The 27,106-nt window shown below is 47.6% G+C and overlaps 1 protein-coding gene across 6 annotated transcripts in view; it reads right to left on the bottom strand.

The window, feature by feature from the left end:
* Positions 1 to 27,106, bottom strand: part of LOC144148723 (uncharacterized) — a 204,859-nt gene that overhangs the window by 127,638 nt on the left and 50,115 nt on the right. For all 6 annotated transcript variants that reach the window (XM_077680246.1, XM_077680247.1, XM_077680243.1 and 3 more), the window contains 2 exons: positions 20,056 to 20,152; positions 5,363 to 5,606 (listed from right to left, as the gene is read on the bottom strand). In XM_077680246.1, the coding sequence (XP_077536372.1) occupies positions 5,363 to 5,606; positions 20,056 to 20,152 (341 nt within the window). The remainder of the gene's footprint in view (positions 1 to 5,362; positions 5,607 to 20,055; positions 20,153 to 27,106) is intronic.

The following is a 27,106-nucleotide window of genomic DNA, read 5'->3' as shown; positions in this document are numbered from 1 at the left end:
ACCAAGAAGCGAGGCCTAAAGGAATCCGGCACCTTTTGATTAATTCAAGCTTTTGTCCTCCCGAGAGTTACTTACGTCAACCCCTGTCTTCTTCTCGACAAGGAAGACATAGAGATGCTTTATATAATGATTAAAAAGGCGGTTGAACAGGCCATTGGTCTTCTCCTGAGTGCGTCCACACAGAGGCTGCTTAGCACGGGGCTCCACAACACGGTGGAAGAGCTGCTAGAAGGCCATCTTTCTAACCAGAAGGTCCGACTCAGAACTGCGGTGGGCAACCACATGCTTCATCAGATGGGCTGGGCAGCCCAGAATGTCACTCCGCTTATACTCCCAGACTCTTGGTAACTAAAACTAAAGATGCTTTCTTTGCTTCGAAATATGAACCCCTCACATGACGAGGGTCACCGAAAAGCACGGGCTCAAGCGCTGAACACCACCCTCGGTGGGGATCATGCAGTTATCTACACAGACGCCTCCAACCATCGAGGGCAGCAATACGCCATCATCGTGGCTACCTCCAGAACCAACCTCTTTGCGTGTACCTCGCTTAGGACCCAAGAAATGACGGTAGCAGAAGAGGCAGCCATCACCTTGGCTCCCGCTCAACCAGGGGTTCGGAGGGTAGTCATCGATTCCCAGCAAGCCTACTGGAATTACCAGTCGGGTTGGGTGTGTTGACCTACACTGCGCGTGCTAAAAAACCACTCCCCGAACGGTTCCATTCAGCTCATCCGGACAACCCCTCACGCTTCAATGGAGGGCAACAAATACGCCCACCCAACAAGCCTGCGCTTTTACCTCCCGAGCTATGGAGCTGCACGAGGACAGCACCCGCTTGTCACGTTCAGGGAGATAACCCAGCATTATCGCCTTCTGAGACAGACCGTACCTTTGCCTTACCCTGGCCTTTCCAGAGAACAACAAACTACCCTATGGCTCATACAATCCGGGCTCCTTCCCACAGCCTACGCATCTTCATTTAATGTATCCGAATCGCTACGACGCTGAATGTAAATTTTGCTCAGAAGTAGGAACACTCCGCCCCGTAATCGGGGTGTGCGACTTTAGCCCTGAGCACCCTCCTCTCTTTCCGTCAACTACCCAACAAGAGCAATGGGAGATGCTGCTGTCCAGGCCCTCTCTACCTACCCAGCTTCAGCGGGTGGACAGAAAACAGGCCGCGCGGACTGCATATGGCCCCACAGAAGAAGGAATCACTCCCCAGGGCTGCACTCTGGGCCGTTCAGAAATCTGAACAGAAGTATTTCTTCCTCCTCCTCCTTCTTTGCCGCGAATCTCGTCGCCTCCGTCCGCGGAGCAGAGACGGAAAAAACAGATCGTCTAACACCGGGTTGGAGCTTACTTTAGTTTTATAAAAAAAGTTTCCACTCTTGTGCTACACCAATATAACTTAACCAAACACCGTTCATGCTTCATGCATTGATTTAACCTTAACAAGAATATCTCTTTGAAGTGATAAATGGTGTGATTAAGTGCATTTCACTTCTCTCTGGTTTTGCTATTTGTAGAGCGATGTGAGTGAATTTAAGTGTCGTCGCATGGGTAATCGTTATGGGTGCCGTTTACAGCTTTGCTTTCCAACCACATCCACGGGGTGGATTGGCGCGATTTTTTTAGTATTGGTGGGTATGTGCCTTAACAAAATGTTTGGTAGGTGTTTATTTATTTATTTAATACATACTGCAGACCACAGTTGTGGTCCTGGTAGGACGAGCACTTGAATAGCACAATAATCAAAAAGAGCAAAAGGGACAAAAAATGAAACGGCGGACATTGCATTGTCAATCCAAGACACAAACAACCACAACAATAACAAAAAAATCGCGCCAATCCACCCCGTGGATGTGGTTGGAAAGCAAAGCTGTAAACGGCACCCATAACGATTACCCATGCGACGACACTTAAATTCACTCACATCGCTCTACAAATAGCAAAACCAGAGAGAAGTGAAATGCACTTAACCACACCATTTATCACTTCAAAGAGATATTCTTGTTAAGGTTAAATCAATGCATGAAGCATGAACGGTGTTTGGTTGAGTGATATTGGTGTAGCACAAGAGTGGAAACTTTTTTTATAAAACTAAAGTAAACTCCAACCGGTGTTAAACGATCTGTCTTTTCCGTCTCTGCTCCGCGGACGGAGGTGACGAGATTCGCGGCAAAGAAGGAGGTGGAGGAAGAAATACTTCTGTTCAGATTTCTGAACGGCCCAGAGTGCAGCCCTGGGGAGTGATTCCTTCTTCTGTGGGGCCCATATGCAGTCCGCGCGGCCTGTGTTCTGTCCACCCGCTGAAGCTGGGTAGGTAGAGAGGGCCTGGACAGCAGCATCTCCCATTTCTCTTGTTGGGTAGTTGACGGAAAGAGAGGAGGGTGCTCAGGGCTAAAGTCGCACACCCCGATTACGGGGCGGAGTGTTTCTACTTCTGAGCAAAATTTACATTCAGCGTCGTAGCGATTCGGATACATTAAATGAAGACGCGTAGGCTGTGGGAAGGAGCCCGGATTGTATGAGCCGTAGGGTAGTTTGTTGTTCTCTGGAAAGGCCAGGGTAAGGCAAAGGTACGGTCTGTCTCAGAAGGCGATAATGCTGGGTTATCTCCCTGAACGTGACAAGCGGGTGGCTGTCCTCGTGCAGCTCCATAGCTCGGGAGGTAAAAGCGCAGGCTTGTTGGGTGGGCGTATTTGTTGCCCTCCATTGAAGCGTGAGGGGGTGTCCAGATGAGGTGAATGGAACCGTTCGGGGAGTGGTTTTTTAGCACGCGCAGTGTAGGTCAACACACCCAACCCGACTGGTAATTCCAGTAGGCTTGCTGGGAATCGATGACTACCCTCCGAACCCCTGGTTGAGCGGGAGCCAAGGTGATGGCTGCCTCTTCTGCTACCGTCATTTCTTGGGTCCTAAGCGAGGTACACGCAAGGAGGTTTGTTCTGGAGGTAGCCACGATGATGGCGTATTGCTGCCCTCGATGGTTGGAGGCGTCTGTGTAGATAACTGCATGATCCCCACCGAGGGTGGTGTTCAGCGCTTGAGCCCGTGCTTTTCGGTGACCCTCGTCATGTGAGGGGTTCATATTTCGAAGCAAAGAAAGCATCTTTAGTTTTAGTTACCAAGAGTCTGGGAGTATAAGCGGAGTGACATTCTGGGCTGCCCAGCCCATCTGATGAAGCATGTGGTTGCCCACCGCAGTTCTGAGTCGGACCTTCTGGTTAGAAAGATGGCCTTCTAGCAGCTTTTCCACCGTGTTGTGGAGCCCCGTGCTAAGCAGCCTCTGTGTGGACGCACTCAGGAGAAGACCAATGGCCTGTTCAACCGCCTTTTTAATCATTATATAAAGCATCTCTATGTCTTCCTTGTCGAGAAGAAGACAGGGGTTGACGTAAGTAACTCTCGGGAGGACAAAAGCTTGAATTAATCAAAAGGTGACGGATTCCTTTAGGCCTCGCTTCTTGGTGGCAACTCGCCTGATCATGTGTAGGATTTGATTAATGCTGTTTTTAAGGCGCTGCAGGGAGACGTCCCTCTTGGTGTTAGCCTCGAGATGTAGGCCCAGCATATTGATGCTGGGGCTTGGAGTGATGGCCTGACCATCAGAGAGTATTTGAATGTATTCCTTGGTTTGGCGTTAGGGCGGACGACAAGGATCTGTGATTGTTTACGTGAACACTGGAGGCCACAGGCTTTAGCACATTGGCGTACTAGAAGTGAGATGCCATGCATTGGTGTGAGCTTGCTTTAATTTTTGTAACTCTTAGCACATGAGAAAGGTGCGCACAGGGCCGCTAGACGGGCGTGAGTGGTCGCGTGACACTTTCACGTGGCATTCATCGAGAATGCAGGGGGTAAACCCGTAGATGTGCTTGGTGAGTACACCACCTGTCTTCCCAGTCTTCGCGTGGGCTCGTAGCTAAATCGGTAAGACAACGGGCTCTCGCCTTGTTAGTCTGTTAGTTCCAGGTTCGATTCCCGGTGGTGCCAGTAAATTCTTTTATTTGTTCGCTGGAGTTTTCTGGTGACACCAACGGTCGCGAAAGAACCCTGGGGGGGTAGAGGTAGAAAGCTTTGCTTTAAAACACTTGAAGGAAACAGTTGTGACTGTCTCTGCTCCAGTCCCTGTCACCGTTTCCAACTACAAATCAGCCCAGCGAACAAATTTCTGCACAATGCTCACTCAATTAATTAGTTTATGCGAATAATCCACTCTTCCTACGACAAGAAAAATCCGGACACTTTGCTGTCACTCTGTTTTAAAAACAATACAAGTGAAAGTTCCCTACGTAGAGACACGTTAGGTACACTCTTAGATCCGTTGTAAACTCTTAATATCGTGCTGAAGGCGCAATAAGCCAAGCCAGAATATGCACTGCTCGTTTAAACCTACTCACTGAGTAGGCAGAAAAATGTGCGAATGGCATGGATAGTACTAATAGGTTAAAAAGTAGTGGTCCACTTGATAGCCACATCAGACCATAGCGCGTCTGGTTCCTATTCGAGTTTTTAGCTAACGAAGCACCAGTACTGAACTGTTGCTAATAATTTATTTGTATCAGCCGACTGCAGAACCAAAGCGTCTTATGACTAGGTCCAAATACTAACACAGAATAGCCAGACCCTTACTCTGGCAAGGACTTACCACAGACAATTTCCTAACGCCCTACCAATCTTTATACCCACCTTACATATACATAAACAGTGCAGGCCATCGTTCAAACAAGCTCCCCGAGCGTTTTTCTACCACAGACTCTAGAATGTTTATCAGGTTTTCAAGATCTCCAACTTATGCGGTTTAGAGCTTTTGCAAACTGAATTACTTTCAGTACTGTGGGTTTTATTGTTCACAACACCAGGCGAGGATAACCTTGCGCACAAAATCCGGAGGAACCTTAGTGCAGACATGTAAATTTCCCTTATTAACCTTTTTCATAGTATCTGGATGGATTCTAGGGTTTAATGCGCCGATGCAACGCAGGCGGTGAGGCGCGCCGTAGTGTAGGGCTACGGATTAATTTTGACCACCTGGGGATCTTTAACGTTCGCTGAAATTTCATACACAAGGGCGTTTTTGCTTTTCGACTCCATCAGAAAAGTGGCCGCCGCGGCCGGGGATCGAACCCGCGACATTGTGCTTAGCCGCGCAACGCCTTAGCCACTGAGCTCCGTAGCATCTGTGAGAGAGGTACCATTCTCTCCTAGTGAAGAAGTTATCACACTGTTCTCATCCAAGACCCAGAAAACCTATTGTATTTGTTTCTCTTTGTTTTTGTCATTTCTTTAGTGCTTTGTTTTATCCTTTAACTGTTCATTACGGTACTAATAAAGATTACATTGGTTTTCTTACCGTTCTTGTTGAAGTATTTCACGAGTTTCTTCGCCTTTTCCTCTCCGAGACAGTCTCTGAGGTACTCTGCGTCCACCTTTATCATCCCGTCGTCACTTCGGCCTCCGATTTCGCGAAGAATGTTGATAATCTCTTCGAAAGAAGAATTCGTGATGTCAGGTAAGCAAGGTGGGTGCTTGTACTCAGGTCCATTCATCTCGCTTGCAGCCTCCTTGCCTGGTGCAGACAGCTCTTCTTCTAGCCCCTAGTGATACAAGAAGTCTTTTTTTAGAACTGCCGCAGTAATATATCGATTGTGCAGCAATAACGCGTCAGTTAGGAAAACAGGTTGTGTGTGAAAGAGATGAAGATTTGAAACACGCTTTTGCGGTATACCATTGGCAGGCGAGACCATCATTATTTCCTTGCTGCCCACTAAGCACACCTGTTTTTATACGTGGGTGATGCAAAGAATTTGCCGCCCCTTCAACAGTAAAAATTATTTTGAACGCTGAAACCTTTAGTACTCTCCTAATAAGAAAATGAGATTCAAAAATAACAGTGGAGCACATTCTGTCTTGTACACCTTGAATCGCGTAAGCAAAATAGGGAGCCACTAATTTGCCCTAGTTAAACAGATAATCGTTTATATAGTTTGGGCAGATAGTATGTACCGTAATAATTAGATTGAGAGATTAAATAACTAATGATACTAAGCAAGTTTCGTATGCTGATGATGCGAGTTTCTATCGGCCCAAGATTATAGACAATTGGGTCTTACGTTCTAGACAACTGGAGGGTTCCTAGAAAGCGTACTGGAGTGGCTCGCATTCAATCTTTTGAAACTCAGGTAGATAGAATGAGAGGAACACTTTTCAGAGGGACAATATATCCTGTTCACAAGCACAAAAACACAAAAAATGGCAATTTCAATAGCATTTCTATATTAGGTATGCACTTTTATAAGTGCATCTTGAGACGAGCGGGTGAAGGTTAAATTTAAGCGTATATTTTAACCTGTGGGCATTACGTGTCGACATAAATTTATTTTAGCCGTCAAAATAAAATTATTTCTTCATAATGTCCTATTGTTTGCTTCTTTCCCATTTTTTTCGTTAGTGGGCACTATAACGTATACATGTCTACAAAAATATACATCCTACAAAAAAGTTTCATTAGAACAGCATTCAAAGTCCCCTTCAAGTCGCTTATATATGACGAGCTTTCTCTGCCGAATAATTACGTTTTTAGGCTACAAGACTACAAGTATGTCATAAAGTACAAACAATAAATCAGAACAAAAACGCTTTGATCAGGAGTGACGCTGCTTGTAATAAAGTAGTGCAGCTTGCTGGGCCAGTTGGTTCATATTAGAGTTTGGAAAAAACCAGCTAAAGAATACGCAAATACAAGGCGAGAAGAGACGAGACCCACCTTGGACTAGCAACTTACACTTACTTCAGAATGAATTCAACGTGCGAACAATCCATGCAAACGCGCACAGAACAAGTACACATATACTGACAAAAAGAGACGTGTTCTTCTCGCCAGGCGGCGACCCGAGCCCGAGCAGAGCTCCAGGGGTGCGAATGAAAGGTACACAGCGAGATCAAGACGCACCGTCCACAATTTGAGAGACCGGGGTCCGGAGAGGCGCTTGTTGTAACACTTTCGCGAGAGAACTCTCAGCACACGGTGATGAATGAGGATTATATACCGGGATTATGAAGTCCGAGAATTGTCCCGCAGAATGCTCTTCGTGACCACCGCTGGCAGTGTGGCAAAGGACGCTCACAATATATATACCTTCTTGAATGAAACCAGGCGCAAACGTAACAGGACGCAGAAAGGAGTACACAGGACAAGCGCTGGGTCCTGTGTACTCCTTTCTGCGTCCTGTTACGTTTACGTCACGCCGTTTACGTCACGCCGTTTACGTCACGCCGTGAACAAACAAGCGAAGTTTGGGTATGAATTAACATTTATTAGAACGAACTTCCCCTGCTCCAAGAAACCAAAGAAAATACAAGCGTCGAAGAAGTAGTCACAGAGTGACAGTGCACTGACCAAAGCAGCCGAATCGAATGTCACAGCGTTTCCTCTGTACGTATGTATATATAGCGCTCTCTTTACTGGAAACATCGATTTACATAGAAAACATTTCATATTAAACAAGGATAGTCTACGACAGTGACCGCGAAGCAACATCTTTATACCGAAACGAGAGTGTTGAAGCGGCATACAAATAAAGTAAGCACACAGTTCATGTAGCACATAACATAAGACAGTTGGGCGCGGCCAGCCGCTGGAAATAAACGCAAGTAAACAAATTAATAGGCAAGGTTTCGGGCTGCTCACAGCTACCGAAGTCGCAAAATCGCGAGACGCATAGCAACTATTAGCCGCGACATAGGTCACGTTACCTGGGCTACTTCACGAACGTAGCTCATGTGGGCAGCATCAACGCGTGGTAATTTTTTTTTTTTTTTTTTTAACACCAAAGTGTTTCATGTGGGGGTGCACAAACAATCCGTCACGGAAATGACAGCACCAGAAAAAGTTCCTTTGGCGAGGCGGCGCTAGGCTTCGAGCCCACGATCACTGTGGCCGCAACAGGAGGTGTGAAACTTTCTACCGACGGAGCCACGAAGTCAGGACCGGGTAGCTGTACGAACGCGCCTTATGTCCTTCCTTCTAACTTGCCCATTCAGGTAGTACTGCCGTCTGGGAGAGGAGAAGCGAAGTAGTGCGTCATGACGCTAATGAGTACCGATGGTTGGCGCCTCGATAGGGCAGCGTGTAGCAGTGGAAGCTTCTGTGTCTGTACCCGTCCGCCGCCGCGGCGTTCCACAACCTGAGCTCGTCGCAACGCAAGCGTTTGGCGTACACGCCACGGAGCAGGATCGATGTGGTCGCACCTTTGCCTAAGCGACCCGTCAGCAGGAAGTCGCTCGCCAGGCACACCCACAAGACTGCTTCTGATCCGCAAATCATGCTCCTTTCGCTGTAGCGCACTGTGACTTCACCAAACGATCCGTTGACAACTGTTACGTAAGGGCCCGCCGACGGGCTTTCTTTCAGCACTCCTCGGCTCTGCGGCGAAGCCACTACGTGTGCCTTGCAGACGAGCCCCACCGTGTCGGTGACTCACGTTTTCATGCCTGGACAAGCCTGGGTCTCCGTTTCAAACTTCGATGGCATGCCGACGCGCTTCAAGGACACAGAGGCCCCGCGATCGCAGCGGAGTCCTCCTCTCTCCCCTTTCTCGGGCTCAGCGTGCGTCGATGCTACCTACTGCTCACGAACTCTGGAAAAAGCGTTGTGTGTGCCTGTGACGTTCGTAGCGTGTGCACAAATCTAGAGGGAACGCTGTTTTGACCGTTGCGCTTTTGGGTATAAATACGAGCCGCCCAAGTGCTGTACATCATTCCTGTTTGAGCAGTGAATCCATGCTGTCACTCTGATCGAGTCCTGTACTGTTACCTCGTCCGTCGGGGCATTGTTCTTTGGCTTCGGCTCACCTCTCGCTATGAAGTAAACAGTTATGTTAGCCCACGGCTTCTGGACTTCTTCACAGTTGCAACAGCAGCTGGCCGCTCTTCACAGCACGCTACCACATGTATGTCGGAGGCGACGGAGCTCGGCTCGGGGCGGCCCACCCGGTCGCAACACAACCCGTTCGGTTTCGCTCACGCGGTTGGCATACAAAAGAAGCCACACAAAAATCGTTCTACCAATGTATTAATAAAGAGATAACTGAAAGAATAAACATAAATGCATCAGTTCGCCAAAGATGCCCAATGTTACCCTCTTTGCACTTTACCTGGAACCACTATGCAAAAAGATAATTCAAAGTAGCAAAATCAGTGGGTTTGTTTTAGAAGCAACCGAAGGAGTAGTACTCGCGTATGCAGACGACGTGGCCGTATTTTGTAACAGTCGGGTAAATGTAACGAACACCTTATCTGTGGTAAGAGAGGAGGAGGAGGAATAAACGCGTATCTAAAATTGTCAGCCCTGGGGAAGAGTGCTCATTCCAGCACCCCTTGAGTTCGTCGGGCTTCTTGGGCTCGCTGCACCAGCCGTTTTGCGAAGTGTTCGGCACCAGCCGTTGGGCAGTAGTGTGAACCTGGACAAATGTAATGGAATCTGGCATGGTGAGTGTCTGGAGACGCCCAGCGTTTATGATAACGTAGGGCGGCCAAAAATGCACGCAAAGTATTTGGGAGTGCCATTCGACAAATACCGAGAGACTACGATGTATTGGCGGGAGAAAGAACAAGAAATACACGCGCAGACAAACGCATGGGCACGCCGCCACGCATCGATCTTCGCGAGAGCGACCATATGTAACGCTTCTTATTGCTAAATTATCGTACGTGAGGCACTGTTCTTTACGCGAGCTAAGATTCAGGGATTTCATCGGATGTTTGCTGTATTTGTATGGCAATTGTCCTTTGAACGAAGAAAGCGCAGTAACCTGTTTCGAATGTGAAAAGGTGGGGGCCTGGTACTGCATAATATGTTTGTAAAACAGTTGGCGTCAACGTTTTTTTTCTACGCGATCAGCGTGACCCATTTCTGCAAACATTTATTCGGGTTAGGTTGTACTCTTCATTTCTAGATTTTATTGTGCCAACAAAAGGTGTCCAAGGATACGCTGTCAGTGGGTACTTACGTGAAGTTGTGCCTTCTTACCGGTTTTTGAATGCACGGTTTACATTAGGCTACTTGGCACAGGTTACGCCCAAGCGTCTGTATTGCGATGTTATTGAACTTTTATGCCCGGAGCCTATGTACAGAAACCTTTACGTCGGAGGTCAGGCTAACAGCGTCCTTAAAAGAGTTAAGCGTATGCCAGTAGCAGGTGGGGTGAAAACTTTCTTTTTTAAGTTACACACGCAGACATTGCCAGTTTTAACATGGTTACATAAAAGCGGGATGTTTTTCCCGGGGGAACACGACTGCAGGCTTTGTAAAAAGCCAACTTTAAACTTTTAACTTTATTTTCACATTTTTCCTGTTACACAAACAGAGTAGAAGAAATGCTTGGACAGGAACAAAAAGCTACACCAAAGTAGCTTGACGGGGTTTCTACCCATTTCTTGGCACCGAGGAAAACAAGCAAAGATTTAAAAAAGCATAAAAATACACGTGGGCAACGTGTTGCATTGTCATATACATTCATAAAAACACAAGAAACAAATTCATGTTAAAAATGTAGAGGAGCATACGTATGATAGAATAATCTTACCTAGTTCACATTTCACATATACCGAGAAAGTGTACATACTGGGAACGAGAAATAAATTTTTTTTCACTAAATATACACGTATTACAACAAGGGATCAACGAAATTCTTTCACTAACATAGATGGGGTAATTTAAGTCATGAGCATTGAACAGGAGATACTACATAAACATTCAATTTGTAAAAAAAGGCGTAATTACTTATTATTCAGGATAAGACATCTTTTTAACTCTTATTTAGTAATAGTGCACAAGTGGATTTCCTGGCGTTGAAGGTGTCCTAAGGAAGTGGACATGCAGTGCTCTAGTCTATCGAAACCATGGTTTTTACGACAAAAAGGTATTAACCATGGGTGTATGTTCCTAACATTATATTGGTATTCATAAGGCGTCCCGAGATTACAAAGTTCATTTTTGCATTTTAAACTGTGCGTGTATTTCATAATTAGATTAAACTGACAAGTGTGTTGCAGGGGAAGCACGTTTAGCGCTTGGAATAACTCCTCCGTGTGCGCGTCATAAGAAGCGTTTGCAATGCGGCGGATGGCCTTCTTTTGCAATAAAACCAGCTTGTTAATGTTGCCTTGTGATGCGTTTCTCTCACGGGGCAGTCACCACCTCTTCCACCTAACCCGCAACCTCTCTTGCGCTACACAGATATCTTGGTGGACTGCCGACACAAACGGCAAATTTTCGCCATTCCACACCACCAACTCACAAGGGATGAAGCAACAAAGTTCAGACAACTTCAAACTAACACGTATCCACACCGTACCCTTCTTCATGCCATTTATCCGACAGACACTCCAGCCACCTGCATCTACTGCTCAGCACTCGGTACCCTATACCATCAGTTATGGGAGTGTCAAATGACACCGGACGTGCAACCAGTCCTCAACCCCTCCATACAACAGTGGATGGCGCGGTTGACCAGCAAGGACGCTACGTTCCAGCTTGACCTGGTGCAAAGGGCCCGCGCAGCCAGCCGCAGCCAGGGGATTCCGGACTAGGGATACCCTCCACCGGGCGGGTGCCCTAACAACAGCATTTGTTGTTTTTAATAAAGATTTGTTTCATTCATTCATTCCTTCAAAGCAACTGCGTTGTCTTTGGCTACGTGACAATGTCTTCAGATTGCGAAGGCTGAAATACGCGCTTCTCCCGCTGATATGTTGCCATCGACGGTCATTTACCATTACGGTTGTGAAGTCGCATGCAATTTTTGATATTGAGACACGGCCTCTCGCATTATGCGTTTTCACTCTGTCCGTACACGGTCGTCAGAGAGCTGTACTTATTGGGGTGAAATTGCTAGCGCTGTTTTATTTTTGCATTTCGCGTTGTGGTTAGCCAAAACTTTGTAGTCCCCACCATTCTTGTTAATCTAGCTCGCTGAAAATAGCTATACAGTCTCGTGTTCCTCACATTTTTTTCCCCACATGTACTTCGTTGTGAGCATGCTGGTGGGTAACTGACTAGCAGAGAGGTACAGACCGGTGCTGGTATACGTCATTGTGCCCCGCACTATATGGTGTGCCGAACTGCTCGCATTCGCGGCCATTGCATAACGTAATTTGTGAGTGACTGAGTGGGTGAGTAACTGAGAGAGAGAGAGAGAGAACAGTGTTTTTTCAGTTGCGGTGCGAGGCGTGTGCACGCGTTGACGCTACCTGTGAGATGACGTGTTGTCGTCACTATCGCCCTTTCCAAAGCAACAGGAAGTTACGTGATTGTGTGTGCTCGCGCTCGTGTTTGTCCATATTCAGAGCTTTTCAATCGAAACTATTAAAATACTCATCGCTACCACTTTTGGAATCGGAAAGGAGTCTCAGGCATCGACCCGACATTCATGCAACCGCAGTATTTTGTTCTCCAACCTAAAACACCACGCATCGGACCATTCGATTTAATCCACGCCCTGCTTGGGTCTACTATGTCTTAAAAAAAGAGTTTCTGCTCCTTCGTTAAAGGTTTATTAGTTCAAGACATCACGATTTAGCGAATTAAGGGGACGCCGCCGCCTATGAAAAGGACTTATTACCAGAGTCACCCCTATAAATACGCTTAGGCGTTTAGAGGTGGTTGTTGATGTCGTAAAGGGGAATTAAAAAAAAAACAAAAAAGGTCGCACGTGACGCTCCCCGGCAGTTAATTTCTGTTTACAGGGTACTGGTCAATGGGGCCACATTGAACATTTCAGTTTTTCACAAAATGGAATGAATTATGTGGTTTAAAAACCTAATGCGTCTTGAAACTCCCCTGCTGTAAAGAAATAAGCAAAATGAGCGGGAGTGCGAATAAATGTTAGTGGGAGTTGTGAAATTGTGAGCTGGTGTGACCGGACAATGAGAGCAGTGAGTGTGAGCGCACAATGCGAGTGGTGAGTGCGAATATGAGTGAGCGCAAGTTGGGAGCGCGAGTGCGAGTGAGTGTAAGTGGCGAGCGCGATTGAAAATTATTGCGACTGGTAAGGCCGGGTAGTGATCGTGAGCACGAGTGAGTTTAAGAGGTGCTCGCGAGTGGTGAGCATGAGCGTGAGTGAGTGCGAGTGCTGACGACGAGTGGTGAGCGTGAGCGCGAGTGGGTGCAAGTTGTCACCCCAGGTGTGAGCGCGAGTGAGTTTCAATGCTGAGAGTGAGTGCTAAGCGTGAGCGCAAGTAAAAGCGAGGGGAGACGAAGAGGGGTGAGCGTGAGCGCGAGTGAGTGCACGTCTTGAGGATTAGAGGTGAGCTTGAGCGCGAGTGATTGCCCGAGCAAAAATATATTTTTTCAGTGAATGCGAGTAAGTGCGTGTGAGTGACTTCCAGTTTCGCCGAGGTATGCCCGAAGACTACAATAAAGAGATTTAAATTGAATTTATAGACTCCGCAAAAGCGTCTGATTGAAGCGTCTGAAAAGCCATTGAAAGACCAGGGGATAGAGGAGACCTACACAGGACTCCTAGACGACATATATAACGGATGTAGGGGCAGGATAACCCTCCACAAGCCAAGCGACAAATTCCCGATCCGAAAGGGAGTAAGACAGGGTAATGCCATCTCGCCAGAATGGTTCGCAGCTTGCCTAGAGGGGGTATTCAGGAAGCTTGACTGGGAAAACACAGGATATCGAATACACAGGAAATACTTGAGCCATATGAGGATTGCAGACGACAGAGTCTTGCTAAGCGAGTCTGCACAACACCTAAATAAATTGGCTCCAATCCACGCTGTGAAGGTGGTCGGAAAGCAAAGCTTTAAACTACTCCCACAACAATTGCCCATGCGACGCTGGGTAATAGCGCCCTATCGCCGCTCCATCTACACTGTGCTCCGTGAGTGAAAGGCGCCCTCCGCCTCCCCAGCCGCGTTGGGAGTTTCTGGTCCCGCACGCTACGAAAGAACCGTTGGCTGGTAGAGGCAGAAAGCTTTACTTTAAAATGCTTTAGGGACTAAATTTTGAAAACAAGGCCGTAGGGCTAAAAATCATCATGAGAAAGTTCATGGAATCTAGCACTCACGCGCAAGACTCGAATGGCGAATCTGTTGCAGGTGAGCACTGCCGGACACATATTTAGGCTTCAGTATTATTGTTTATTTGCATAGTTGTGGTGCTAGTAATAGTCGTCGTATGCGTCGAAGAGGTCGTCGTCTTCGTGGTGAGTGGTGGGCGCAAAGTCACCCTCAGCATTGTGGACTTCCACCAGCTCAACTGGCAAAGCTCGCACTAAGTCGCGCATGGCCTGAACCATACCGAAGCTGCATGATTTCTTTATACGTGAGCACTGAAGGACATATCACTCCGCGTTTGTACAGGTTTGAAATTGTGTATTTACATGTTCTGTCATTGTTTTGCACTGTGCTAGTGGTAGTCATAATCATAGGCATCAATATCGTCGTGTTGCTCCTACCAGGCCATACATGCGCGGTAGCGCTTGATAAAAGCGCTGGAGGTTTTTAAAGCAAATCTTTCTACTTTTACCAGCCAACTGTTCTTCCGTGGTATGCGGGACAAGAAACTCCCAACCCGGCTTGGGAGGCGGAGGGCGCTTTTCACTCGCGGAGCACAGTGCAGATGGCGCAGGGATAGGGCGCTATTACCCCGCGTTCCCCATGCTCGCCCCTGCGGACGCGTCGGCGGTACCCTTCCGTCGGCTTAGTCGTCTGCTTTAGCGACGGTGTTGGGCCTGTTTTGGCGCAGATTCGCGTCCACGCGTGCTTACTTCGCAGGGCTTGATTACCTTTTAAGAGCGAATGCTCTTTATAAGCGACCCCAAACCATCCACCGCCGGCGTCGGCGGCGGCGGCGTCCGCAGTGCTCTTTAAAGAAGAAACAGCATCCGGCGCCAGGTTTCGATCCGAGGACTTTGCGGGCCGCAGCGCGACGCGCTACCGACCAAGCCACGGACGCGACGGTGATATCAGTGTTAGACGCGCCTTATATCTTTAACGCATTCAAACTACGTCGTCAGCGGCGTGCGTTGGCGACTCAGCGGCGTTATAGCGGCTTGATAACTGCGTGGTGTACACGTGATACTACAAACCCGATGGAAGAGATGGAAGAGAAGGCGGCGAGGCGGTGGGCTGCGGGGGCCGAGCGCAAGCGCCGCAAGCGGGCCGACAACCGTGCATTCGCACTTTCACATTCTCCCCCTCGGGGAAATGCGGGGGAATTTTTTTCGACAGCACCTACTGGTAAGCCGGACCCGACAGAATTAAGTGGTCGTATGTGAAAGATACGTTAAGGATTGGTTTGCAGTAAGCGAAAACAAAATGGTCAAACCACATACAGACATCTGGCAGCTAGAGAAACGCTACGTTTTGCGCACCGCTTGCCGAGAATGGGACCCCGTTTTCTAAATTGGTGAATACCAATGCGGTTGTGTTTCAAGAGGTATTGCAAACGGCGAAAGGAGCAACTGGTTCTGATAAATAGCGATTATAAGAGTTCCTCAGCTTTACCGAAATTTTCAACCTTCCTAAACTAGCTAGTTTAAATCGGTATAAATGGGAATCACTAAGCTCACATGCCGAATTGTTTCGGTGTCTGCGCTTGTATCGCGCGGTTGTGTAGCCCCAAGCTAGTCTCACCCTTCGAAAGGCGGTCCTCTCCGTTTTCTTTCTCCCGACTCAAGTCCGGGCTACAGCGGCGGCGTCCGCCGCTCTAGCCCGGCCATGGCCGACGCTGCTGCTGCGTTCGGGACGCCGCCCCTGGGAATTCCTGGTAAAGTGTGGCAGAATCCCTGGTTTCACTCTTTATAGAGTCACGTATGTACATTCAAGTGACGTCGCATGTGCAATTGTTGTGGGAGTCGTTTAAAGCTTTGCTTTCCAACCACATTCAAAGCGTGTATTTGAGCCTTTTTTTTTGCTAAAGCCACTGAGCGATCCGGGGACACCGCGTTCGCAGTGAGGCACGCGCTCCCATTTTTTCCTCGTCATAGTTTTTGCCAGTTCTTCTTGTGCTAAAGCCACTGCGCGCGCCGGGAACGCTAGGCTGTCGTGGAAAGCACGCGTTCATGAGCGCTACGCGTTTTCTTGGTATTTTTTTCCTGCAACTGATGTGTTGTACAACAGCTCCGCTGTTAATACATTAGAATCTCGATGCGACTCGGCATAATATGTTTTTTATCTTCATTCCCTGCCGACGTCTCTTGGAAATATAATTCCTTTTCGCGTGCTTAATACGGTCACATTTTTTCCGAAAATTGGATAATATAACCGTCAAAGGGAATCTTGACCGAAATTTCTAGAAATCTAACGTTTCTATTTCGGTGGTATACTAGCTCAAGCCGCTTTGCAACAAGCCATGGTCTGCACGTTGGAGAGCCGCTGAGGCCGCTGCAGCGGACATTTTGCGGCGGAAACATCACAGTCATGCAGGCGTGGCTAGGTCCAATGATGGTGATACTTCAGCCGATGCGCAATGCTTCGGCAGGCTGTGACTTTCCTTCCGGACTTCTAGCCACTCTTCAAGCTTCCCACGCTGTTTTTTTTTCTTTACGCCTTTTTGCTGTGATAGGTGGTTGGGAGCACAGCCTCTGGTTCGGAGGCTGTTTTGTTTGTTCTCCTCTGGCTGCCTTGTTGTTGTGCGCGATGGCGCCTCCAGGCTTGTGACAATGTTCTTGAAATGAAGCTTTAAGATAAAAAAGTTCAAGCATCTCCACGAAGTGAATATGACGAGTGGGCGAAACACTGGGGACCATTTTTATCGTAAATCACCCGGGAGAGTGCTTACTGCTGCTAAAACGATTTCCAGTCTAATCCAATATAATTCAATTTAATTCAATCCAATCCAATTCAATCCAATCCAATCCAATCCAATGCTCCTGCCGCATGCGCAGTAGGGCTCTCCAGGAGCACTCTCTCTCTCTCTCCCTTTCTCTCTCTCCCTCTCTCTCTCTCTCTCTTGCTAACAATTTGTGACCCTTTCATTTTGTTCTTGTTAACCTTTTGTGAACCTTTTGTTCACAGATGTCTCGATTTACACGGTGCTGTGCGTCTCTCTCTCGCTCTCTCTCTCTCTCTCTACCCTTTTGTGACCCTTTCATTTTGTTCTTGTTAACCTTTTGTGAACCTGTTGTTCACAGATGTTTCGATTTACACGGTGCTGTGCGTCTCTCTCTCGCTCTCTCTCTCTCTCTCTACCCTTTTGTGAGCCTTTTATTTCGTTCTTGTTAACCTTTTGTGAACCTGTTGTTCACAGATGTTTCGATTTACATGGTGCTGTGCGTCTCTCTCTGTCTCCGTCTCTCTCTAACCTTTTGCGAATCTTTTATTTTGTTTTTGTTAACCATTTGCGAACCTTTTCTTCACAGATGTTTCGATTGACACGGTGCTGTGCCGTGAGCACGGACGGCGGACGGAGAAGCCTCGGCCTTAAGGTGCTTCGCCCCTAAAAGTGGAAATCGTCCGCTAATTCGAAAGGACCCAAACAGGAAGCACGTGGACGTGGCACGCTACCTCAGTTTGTCAGTGTCAACGGTCAACACTATTGTAGGTCAGAAAGAGGAACTTCGAAAGAAGCTGCAAGTTTTCAGCCCCGATGCAAAACAAACGCGACTGGCGAAGCATCAGCTAATGGAAGACGTCCAGCTTACATGAGCATTGTTCAAGAAAGTTAGGGAGGCTGGATTGAACGTCGACGGGTAAGTGCTCCAAAGAAAAGTCACAAATCTTCGAAGCACCCAGCGGCTGAATTGAACAACACGGATTGCCGTACGGAACAGGGTCTTGCGAAGCAAAGAATACCGGCAGCTTCTTTTTTTCTCTTTTGAGAAGAATTCACTCCTGGATGTTGAAAAGAAGAAAGCGCCGTGAAATTGACCAGCTACTTCAATGTTGCTCAATGAAAGCGATTTGCTGAAGGAGTATGCATACTTTCACCTTTATTAACCTATTTTGTAAAAACTATTTTCATTTAATACGTTTTATTTTCCGGTTCCCGTGGAAAACGTATCAACTAGATTATAAATCTGAAGTAATGACGAATAAACATGTCGAAAGCACCCTGGTCACAAATTTAATGGAACACTATAAACCACAGATAATTTTAACTACCTCGGTCACGTCATCTGTAATGACCTGACTGAGGTAAATAAATACGGATGGGATGGGGTGCTCTCGGTAAATACTCACAAATAATGAAAAGTAAGTTACCTCTATCACTGAAAAGGAGAATATACAACTGATGCGTCCTCCTGGGGATGACAGATGGAATGGAAACATAGCCCCTTACTGCACAAACTGAAAGCAAACGTGGGTCGGCTCAGCGGGCCATGGAACAAAGAATTATCGGATTTTCACTTAAACACAGGATACCGGCTACCTGGATCAGAGAACGAACTAGAGTAGAGGATATCATAGTTCAAACAAAGAAAAAGAATTGGACTTGGGGTCGCCACGCAGTGAGGCAAATTGACAACCGGTGGACCAGCAGGGTAACAAAGTGGATGCTGCAATACGCGTTTTGAAAAAAGGAAAACCAATTCTCGATGGAAGGACAAAATGATGAATTTCAGAGGCAAAGAATGCATTTTAGTTGCGCGGAGCAGGGGTGATTGGAGGTTGATGGAAGAGTCCTTCGTCCTGTACTGGGCGAAGTGGTCTGTTGATTGCGATAATGGGCTAACAAGGGCGACCGGCCAAACCGTCCACTCATAGTTACAGAAAAAAAAACGACGCCAAGGGGAAAAAGATCATGAGGACGGCAAGAACAGGACCCAATCACACCACTCCAATTTTTTGGGGGTACGCTGTGTATCTACTCCAATAGACTTTGAAGTGGCTACATGAGCGGCACATGTGAAAAATGGCCACCCACGCAAGCACGCCCCAGAAAATACTAGAGAACAAAAAAGTGCCGTGAGGCAAGATGAAAAGCACAGGCTCGCGTTAGCTAAAGCCACCACCACGCAAAACCGCCGCAGCAGATACCACATGCAGATTGCGTGACAAACACACACATCATATATACCTCTGGTGACGAAGAAATTGTCGCACAAGAAGACGAGGTATTTACGAGAGGCCTATTATTAAACATGGTGGTATCGCATATTTCGCAGTAAAATGTAATGCTTTCGAATTCCAATTAGTAAGCAGTATTGGGCGTATCTCCGAATTTTTTATTTGTCTTGTGTTTTGTAATTGTGGCGACATTAACATCCGAAACCGCAACGGCGCCTGCTTCATCAACATTTTTGTTGCGTTTTATCTGGAACCGATCCGATGACGTTTTTTACTTTGTATGTTTAATTTGTTCTTTTAAAAACGCCTCCCAATCCTATTTGCACTAAAAGAACGCTTGTTTGCGCGCTTATTAGTCCATACTTCGATTCAACTACTAGTAAGGTATCCTTTGCGGCAAACAAACTTTCCTTTTGCGGTCTTGTTCATTTTAAGTTAGAGGGGCAGACTTAAGTGGACCTTTGCGTTTTAAAGTACTCGAAAATAGTTTTTGGCGCCGATGGAGCTGCCACCAGGATACTATTACTTTTGCCTTTATATTCCGTTCTTGTGCGTGTTACGACTACAGCCGTCAGAATAAGAAGGCGACCTTTTCTTTATACATTGTTATTGCTGTTATTTCGATGCTGCTATATAACCAGCCTTCTACTGGTTTTCATAAATACCCATCCAACGTGTGCATCTAATTAAGAAAATGCTGCTGTTATAGTATGTGTAGTTACGCTTTGCTTGAAATACCCCTGAGATTTCCTTTGGGCTAAACAGTATTACACGTAGAATGTCAGCCACTAGTTTTAGTAGCCGTTAAGTTTCAATTGCCGTTATATTCTTCGTATTTATGCTCTTCGTCACGCCGAGAACATTTTTCCAACCGTACGCTTTCCTCTTCGAGCAAAAGATGATTTCAGAAAAGCGACTGCAAAAAAATGACGTTACGCGTGCTGCATGCCGGGATACGCGTCGCATATAAAAAAAGGTAGAGTCGAAGATGTCAACAATACTGTACATTCGGAAGCTTACCTCGTAAGATACACTGGAACATGAAGTGGTGGGCTGTTTTTGACTTGAGTCTTGGCAGAGGCAGCGGGACCCGTCATTGCGATTAGGCTCTGTAGCTCTGTAATGAAAATGTCAAGTTTTCATACAAACAGCAAAAACAAACTAATCTTTCTATTTAAATTGTTTCTTTCGTCAAAAAATTAATGTATTTGAGCCAAAACATCAACACATAAGTGGTATTTGCATTGTTCTTTTATTTAAACATGAAGAGGTGCGTGATTAGTGCTATAGAAAAAAAAATGTATGCGTTGAAGGAAATGTTTGGACCTAAATCACAAAACGCGGTTGTGCACTTGGCCGACGCCTCCTGTATTTTTTCAGTGACCAACGCATCAGCCTGGAGCGGCCAACCAAGCCCTTTCTTTCTACCCAGGCTACTCTTCCCCAATGGCTAGCCTTCTCAGTGCTTCAGTAACGTGACCGGTTAGTCCGTGCTTAATTAAAGATCACCATCTCTTACTAAGGACGACATGGGGCCCACTTCGCCGTGACTGCAGCCAAGGAAGGACACGTCATCCGTCAGCGCCCTCTTGGTTTCGCCGTGACTACAGCGGGGAGGCCCTGCGTTTTACGTTGGGGTAGCCTCCACCCCCCCTTTCCGCCTTCTGGACCCCGTCTACATTGCAGTGTTGTACACGTTCCTCTAAAACAGGAACAAAAGCCCATTCCTCGTTCCTTCCCAATTTTGAAACGAGTTACCGTTACAAGTTCCTTTATTGCGAAAGGAACGCTTTCCACTTCCATTGCGAGAATTGCAGCGTGTCGTTACATTTACATTACATTTCATTTTTTAAATTAAAATATGGTGTCGGATATTTAAAGCGAAATAAAGGGAGAAAGTTAAAACTCACATCGAACTACGTATATTATAGGAATATGAACACCACCGGCAGGAGTTTATCTAGAGATAAAAGGAACCCAAAGAAACGCTCTTAGACATTTTTTTTCAGGGAGCACCGGACAAGCTCAAAACGTGTCTAACTGGAAGTTTTTTGCTCGGTTATTATAGGTACAACACATATGACCCTTCCCACTTCGATCTTACAAATGCGCAGTAAGGTTATGCTTCAGATGGGCAATTAGAAAGACACTCACATGCAGGAACGCAATTAAATGCCTTGCGTTAGAAACCGCGTCGAAAGGAACAATACATAAGCCCTTATGAATGCTGATTTATTATTTCAGTTTATTTAAAATACCTTACAGGTCCCTTTGCAGGGAATTTAGTAAGGGGGTTACAAAAGTGAAACTTTGCGGATTGTCACCGTTTCTTTAATTGGGTGCGCTGATAGAAGATGTGGGGAGTCGACTCGAGCGAGCAAACAACCCTACCGAATCTACAGGACACAGGTGACGAAGGGGGTGGCCGTCTGATGTGCGGCTTTCGCCGACCAGAGCAGTAAACATGAGTGAGAGCCTTGAGCGAACAACAAAAGAAAGACTCATATTTGGACAGGCAAAACACTATACAAGCACGAGGACATATAACGTAACCGAGAGGTAACTTAGAAGGAATACAAATGCGAGAAACAGTTCAAAATTAGGCAAAATTATAAAATCAGGAGCGTTGAGAAATAGATATTACGAAATAGAGCAGGTGACTAAAAAGAAAACGAACAGTTCGATGCATATGAGAGACAGAGGCCCACAATATTCACCGACCGTGCCGAACGATGCACCGCTGTCGGAGGCGATACAGCTACCTGTGAAGCGTGGCTTCGTTGTAGGCCAGGCCGTCCGAGACGATCACGGTGATTCGAGGCCCGGGAGTACGTTGGAGTCCTCCAGGGCGCAAGTCGCCGATGTTGTGGTGCACAAACTGGCAGGTGCCGTTGTCACATCACGACGTCCAAACGCAGCTGATTTGTTTCGGCGCGGATGCTCTTTTATAACTGCGCCGGCGCGGAGGGCGAGCCATGCGCAGACTTTGGGCAGGCTTGTCTCGGACCCCTCCGTACTCCGGCATATTAGAGCTGGCTCACTTGACGAGGTTGGGTTAGCCACTGTTCCACAAGTTACACTCGCCGATGGGTCGGTCAGCACGAGGGCTGAAGATATAGCCGAGGTTATCGTGGGACATTTCGCCACCCTTTCATCGACCGAAAGCGTGTCTTGGGATGCAGAGGAATTTAAGGACAAGCTTAGCGCATTTTGTGGGGTGCTGCCATGCGTGCCACATCATCTGTTTGAGTTGCTGTGTGATCCTGTAGATACCGACGAGTTGAGTGAGTGTGTTAAAAAATTGAACGGTGCGTCGGCGCCTGGGCCTGACGGTATCCCTGCTGGATTTTACAAGAAGTTTTTTCCTGCCATTCGGGCTGCGCTCCTCGACATGGTGAACGGCTTTTTCAGCGCAGAGTACGACCTGACTCTTTCCGGGAAGGCCGCGTCATCTTGATCGCGAAACCAGGCGAAGATCCTACGCAGTCCCAGGGGTATCGACCGATTACACTACTGAACACTGACTACAAGATTGTCGCATCCATTTTGGCCAGACGCAACAGTACCGTCTTACCCGATATTATACGCCAAGCGCGTACGTGCAGCGTGCCAGGTCGCACATTTTTCTCGTCCCTGGCATTGACGCACGATTTCTTCAGTTACCCGACAAAGATGAGCGATTGTGGGTGCTTCATTTCTCTCGATCAAAAGAAAGCTTTCGACAGAGCGGAACACCGATACTTGCTCGGCGTTTTGCGCCAATACGGCTTTCGGTCAGACATTGTAGCTATGCTCGAGCTGTAGTACTCGGACGTGAGCGTTCGCATCCTTGTCAACGGACTATTAAGTAGTCTGTTCTCTGTCACCCGTGGGATGAGGCAGGGCTGCCCCTTGTTACCTTTGCCTTTTGTCATTTGCCTTGACCCGCTGCTCCGCTGTGTTGATGCAAGCACTGCCGTTCGCGGCTGTCCGTTGCCAGGCAAAGGCCAAGTTAAAGTGTCGGCGTGTGCGGACGACGTGTCTTTGTTTATTCGGGACGAGGACAGCTACCAAGCGTTTATGCGGCTGTTTCAGGAGTACGGTGAGCTGTCTGGAGCTCGACTAAAGAGGGCAAAAAGTATGGCGGTGCGTTTTGGCACATTTGCGTCTGGTTTGTCGGCCGACGTAGAATGGGCGACGGGTGTTCGAGTACTTGGTGAGGTTTCCCATTCCTCGGGTGAAGCGGCGCGTAGTACGTGGAAGCTTCGCCTCCTTGAGACTTCGGAGCAGCGTCTTGCAGTTGCAGGAAAGTTCAGGCTTTTGCTTGCAGAGCGAAGCTACACAATTAAGTCGTCAGTCTCGGCGGCGCTTTTCATGTAGCACGCGTACAAAAACCGCCGCGCCATTTCACCCGACAGTTCGCCACGAAGTTTGGATCGATCTTCTGGGCGGGCAAGACAGAAACAGTGTCACGAGCGCTGCCGAGGCTGCCCAAGTCAATGGGTGGTTTTAGTCTGCCTTGCTTGCAAACCATGTGCAGCGTGATGGCGGCACGTGCAATGATCGACCCTGCAGACTCAGAAGAGTACCCAGAGAAGGCGCTGCTACAGTACTCTCTGGGAACTTCCCCGTCACTATTTTATGACGCGCACATCGCCAGTGCGATGTGCGCGTCATAAAAGCGGCCGCCGCCTTTTTATACGCATGTTACAAAAACATTGGCAAATCTCCAGTATTCCTTGCCATGCCTAAGTTTCAGGGCAAGTGAAGTGTCACGCGAGAAGTGGAACACTAAAATTGAATTGACTGGAGCATATCACCGTGTCTACCATTCGAGAAGCGAGTCGGGAGGGGAAAAGCGAGACAGGTGGGCGGGGGAGAGAAGGGCGCTCACGTTTCCAAACCATCAAATCCGTAAACAGACTTCGTACTTGTCAATATCATTGTAAGGAAAACATTAGGCATATTTGAGGCAAGGCATAAATACTAAAGGGGTGGCATTTGCAGCGTTCTTGTAATATAAACGTCGTGTTCAAGCATCATTTTAAGTGCGAATGCACTTCTTAAGCGAGCCTGAAGCGTCCGCCGCCGTCCGCAAAGCAACAGCTGCGGGTGCGCGCGCTCCTCGTCTTCCTTGGCAACGGGGGAGATGGGCGCGCGCTGCCTGGCCGCTGACATGGCACATACCCACGTGGGGGATTGGCCAGGAATCTCCTCGTCTTCCTTGGCAACGGGGGGAGATGGGCGCGCGCTGCCTGGCCGCTGACATGGCACATACCCACGTGGGGGATTGGCCAGGGATCGGGCGTGAGAAGGGCTAATGCACCCGCTTAAAGGAGTACTGACACGAAATTTCAAAGCTGAGATCCGCTCTAGCAATCAAGTACAACGACAACACAAATAGGTGTCTGTGAATAAATGCATCTTTCTTTCTTTGTAGTTGTGTGCGTGTGTGTGATCTCTCTTTCGCGAACATTACCGAACCGCGCAAATTCAACTCGTGCATTCGCACTTTCACATTCTTCCCCTCGGGGAAATGCGGGGAATTTTTTTCACTGTTGGCCGAGTGGCTCACTCGGGGGACGGACAGACAGACAGACAGACAGACGGACTGACGGACTGACAGATAGACAGAGAGACGGACTGACGGACAGAGAGGCGGACTGACCGAAGGATGGACGGATGGAGGGAAGGATGGACGGAAAGAAGGATGGACGGAAACGCAGAAGAGTGGATGGACCAAAATGTTCGGGTGTAATTAGCCGAAGAAAGACTATCGTCTTTGAAACTGCTGTCCAGATAATAGCAGTGCCTGGCTCCTTCCCCGTGCAACGTCAACAGCAAAAAAGATCAGGTCAAGTTTGTTCCTCTGCCGCGTAATCCACAAATACGACGCCACACCACGTGTTCGGAATATTTACTGCTTGTGCAGAGTGAGGGAAGCAGACAGAAAATATTAATTCTTCCTGATTTGTGTACGGCTTTGCCAGTGAAGTGTGTCTTTCTGTATGTGGGGAAAAAAGTATTGATTTTTGAGCAAGCCCTCGTATCCCAGAGGCTGGCAGGCTCATTTCGGGGAAGTACGTGATATCTCCGCAGCCATGCATACTTTAATGTAAGCTTTTGAGCGGACCGGTTTACACGCTATCACATGAGAAACAATCGACTCTCTTCATTGATTAACACATTTCTGAAGGAATGAGCGAACGTTTTGGGGCATGTACTACTTCATCCGCATAAACAGCGCAAAAATGCGCCTAGCCTTCCTCACAGTATTGTGATATAAAGGGGGCATCATCGTTCACCACAGAGAAATATACTAATGGGTTATGACAAAGTGTTCCAGATTTGATTGAAGGAACCCTTTAATGATCCATACTAATCAAGTACCACGTGACCGTGTATGCAAATAGCACTGGCGTAACCTATCCATGCTAATCAAGGTCCTTACGACGGAATGACTCAGGTATCTGGTGATATTCTTAAGGATGTGATGCGACCCCGTTGTTAATTGCGGCACGCGAACTTGGAACTCGTAAGCATTGTGATGGCACATTTTTGGTTCTGTTGGCTAGGAAAATGGCGGCTTCTGTTCGATACAGATGTTGATAGCCGTAGTTTCTTGTAGTGCTGCTTTGTTAATGCATCCTGCATGGGCTGGCGGGCCTCTGTCTGTAGACGCGTCCGTATATCTTGTGGTTGGCTTATCGACGTATTTGGAGTTCATGGTTCCCACTTTTACCATTAGTCGAGCTTTGTGTCATGCTGGTGTCACCTTTTCGCATTGTATCCGTGGTAGGAGAACGAATCTCCTGCAGACAACCCGTGACTGAGGCCATTAATGGGAGATGTCGCCTGCAGCAGCGAGAAGAGTAAGTCCTAGTCACGCGAATTGACAAGAAAACAATCCCTTAGTACTGGCTTACAAACTGGCTTGAAAGGTACTTGGCCCGCGAGATGGTGGTTGCGGCGCCTCTTGGCGCGCCCTCTGATGTGGAAACCCAAAGGCAGCGGTGTTCGTAGACGGTGCTTTGAGCCCAGTGTAAAGCCGGGGCCTGCTGGTTCCAGTGTCTTAGGGGATCGACTAGATGCTCCTTGGAAGCCGGCGTCGAAATTCGCCGTTTTACCGGAACATCGAGCGAGCTACAAACCGTCCTGCTGAGTACAGCACCTTGTTGCGCTAGTTGGGGCTGCATCTTATAAGTAGAAAAACTGCCCGTAAAAGACAGGACTACGACAAGACAGGATGATCCCGCCTCTCCTGTCATCTTGTCATGGCCCTGTCTTGCACGCGCAGTTTTTAACGCGGGAGCCTTACTATATGCTCATTTTTCGATTTTCCTGTGGCTGCTAGCAGTACGCTATCAGCCGTGCTCATCAAGCGTCCGCGGAAATACGTCATCGCTACTATACGGAAGCCACGACCGATGCAGCGAGAGAGAGAGAGAATATTTAGTGTCCCAATACTGTTCAGAGGGTCAGCGGAAAGATGCGAGGGCTCGCCCTGATCTGGATGATGGCGCAGCGGCAACTGAAGTGTGGACAATGATACTGCGGCGGAGAGTAATGAAAGCTTAGATACGCATTTTCAGCAGGTGCAGCGCCAGCGCAATTAAGTTCGTTCTCCGCCCTGTCGGCGTCGACAGCCGCAATCGCAACTGGCGCCATCACACCACAGCATTGCTCCACCGAAAGTTTTAAAAATTTATATTTCAGGTAATTTCCGCGCCGAAGCTACACCTTGGCTATCAGGCGGGGCGTAGTGGAGGGATCAGTGTTGAATTCAAACAACCAAGTGATATTTAACGTGCCCCGAAACCTCGACACATGCAGGTGTTATTTTTCCCCGGTCCCTATTCTCGACTTCATAAATTTACGGTGGATTCGCTGCTTTTTTGCATAAGCCAAACGCAAGCAATCAGTGACGTGATACACGTATAGCTATGACGACATGTAGTGTAATTTCAGGCTTAGCGTATAACGATCGTAGCCACGCTATCAAGTATTGAGCATAAAAGATATAAAAACACTTGGCATGTATTATAAAAATTAGAACGGCAGCTGAGACTGAAACAAAAAATACCTTTCTTCT

This window comes from Haemaphysalis longicornis, unplaced genomic scaffold, assembly GCF_048455015.1.
Source record: "Haemaphysalis longicornis isolate Haplotype H1 unplaced genomic scaffold, Haemaphysalis longicornis Haplotype H1 scaffold_8, whole genome shotgun sequence".
In the NCBI taxonomy this organism is placed as follows: Eukaryota; Metazoa; Arthropoda; class Arachnida; order Ixodida; family Ixodidae; genus Haemaphysalis; species Haemaphysalis longicornis.
This window is presented reverse-complemented; position numbering and strand designations above follow the sequence as displayed.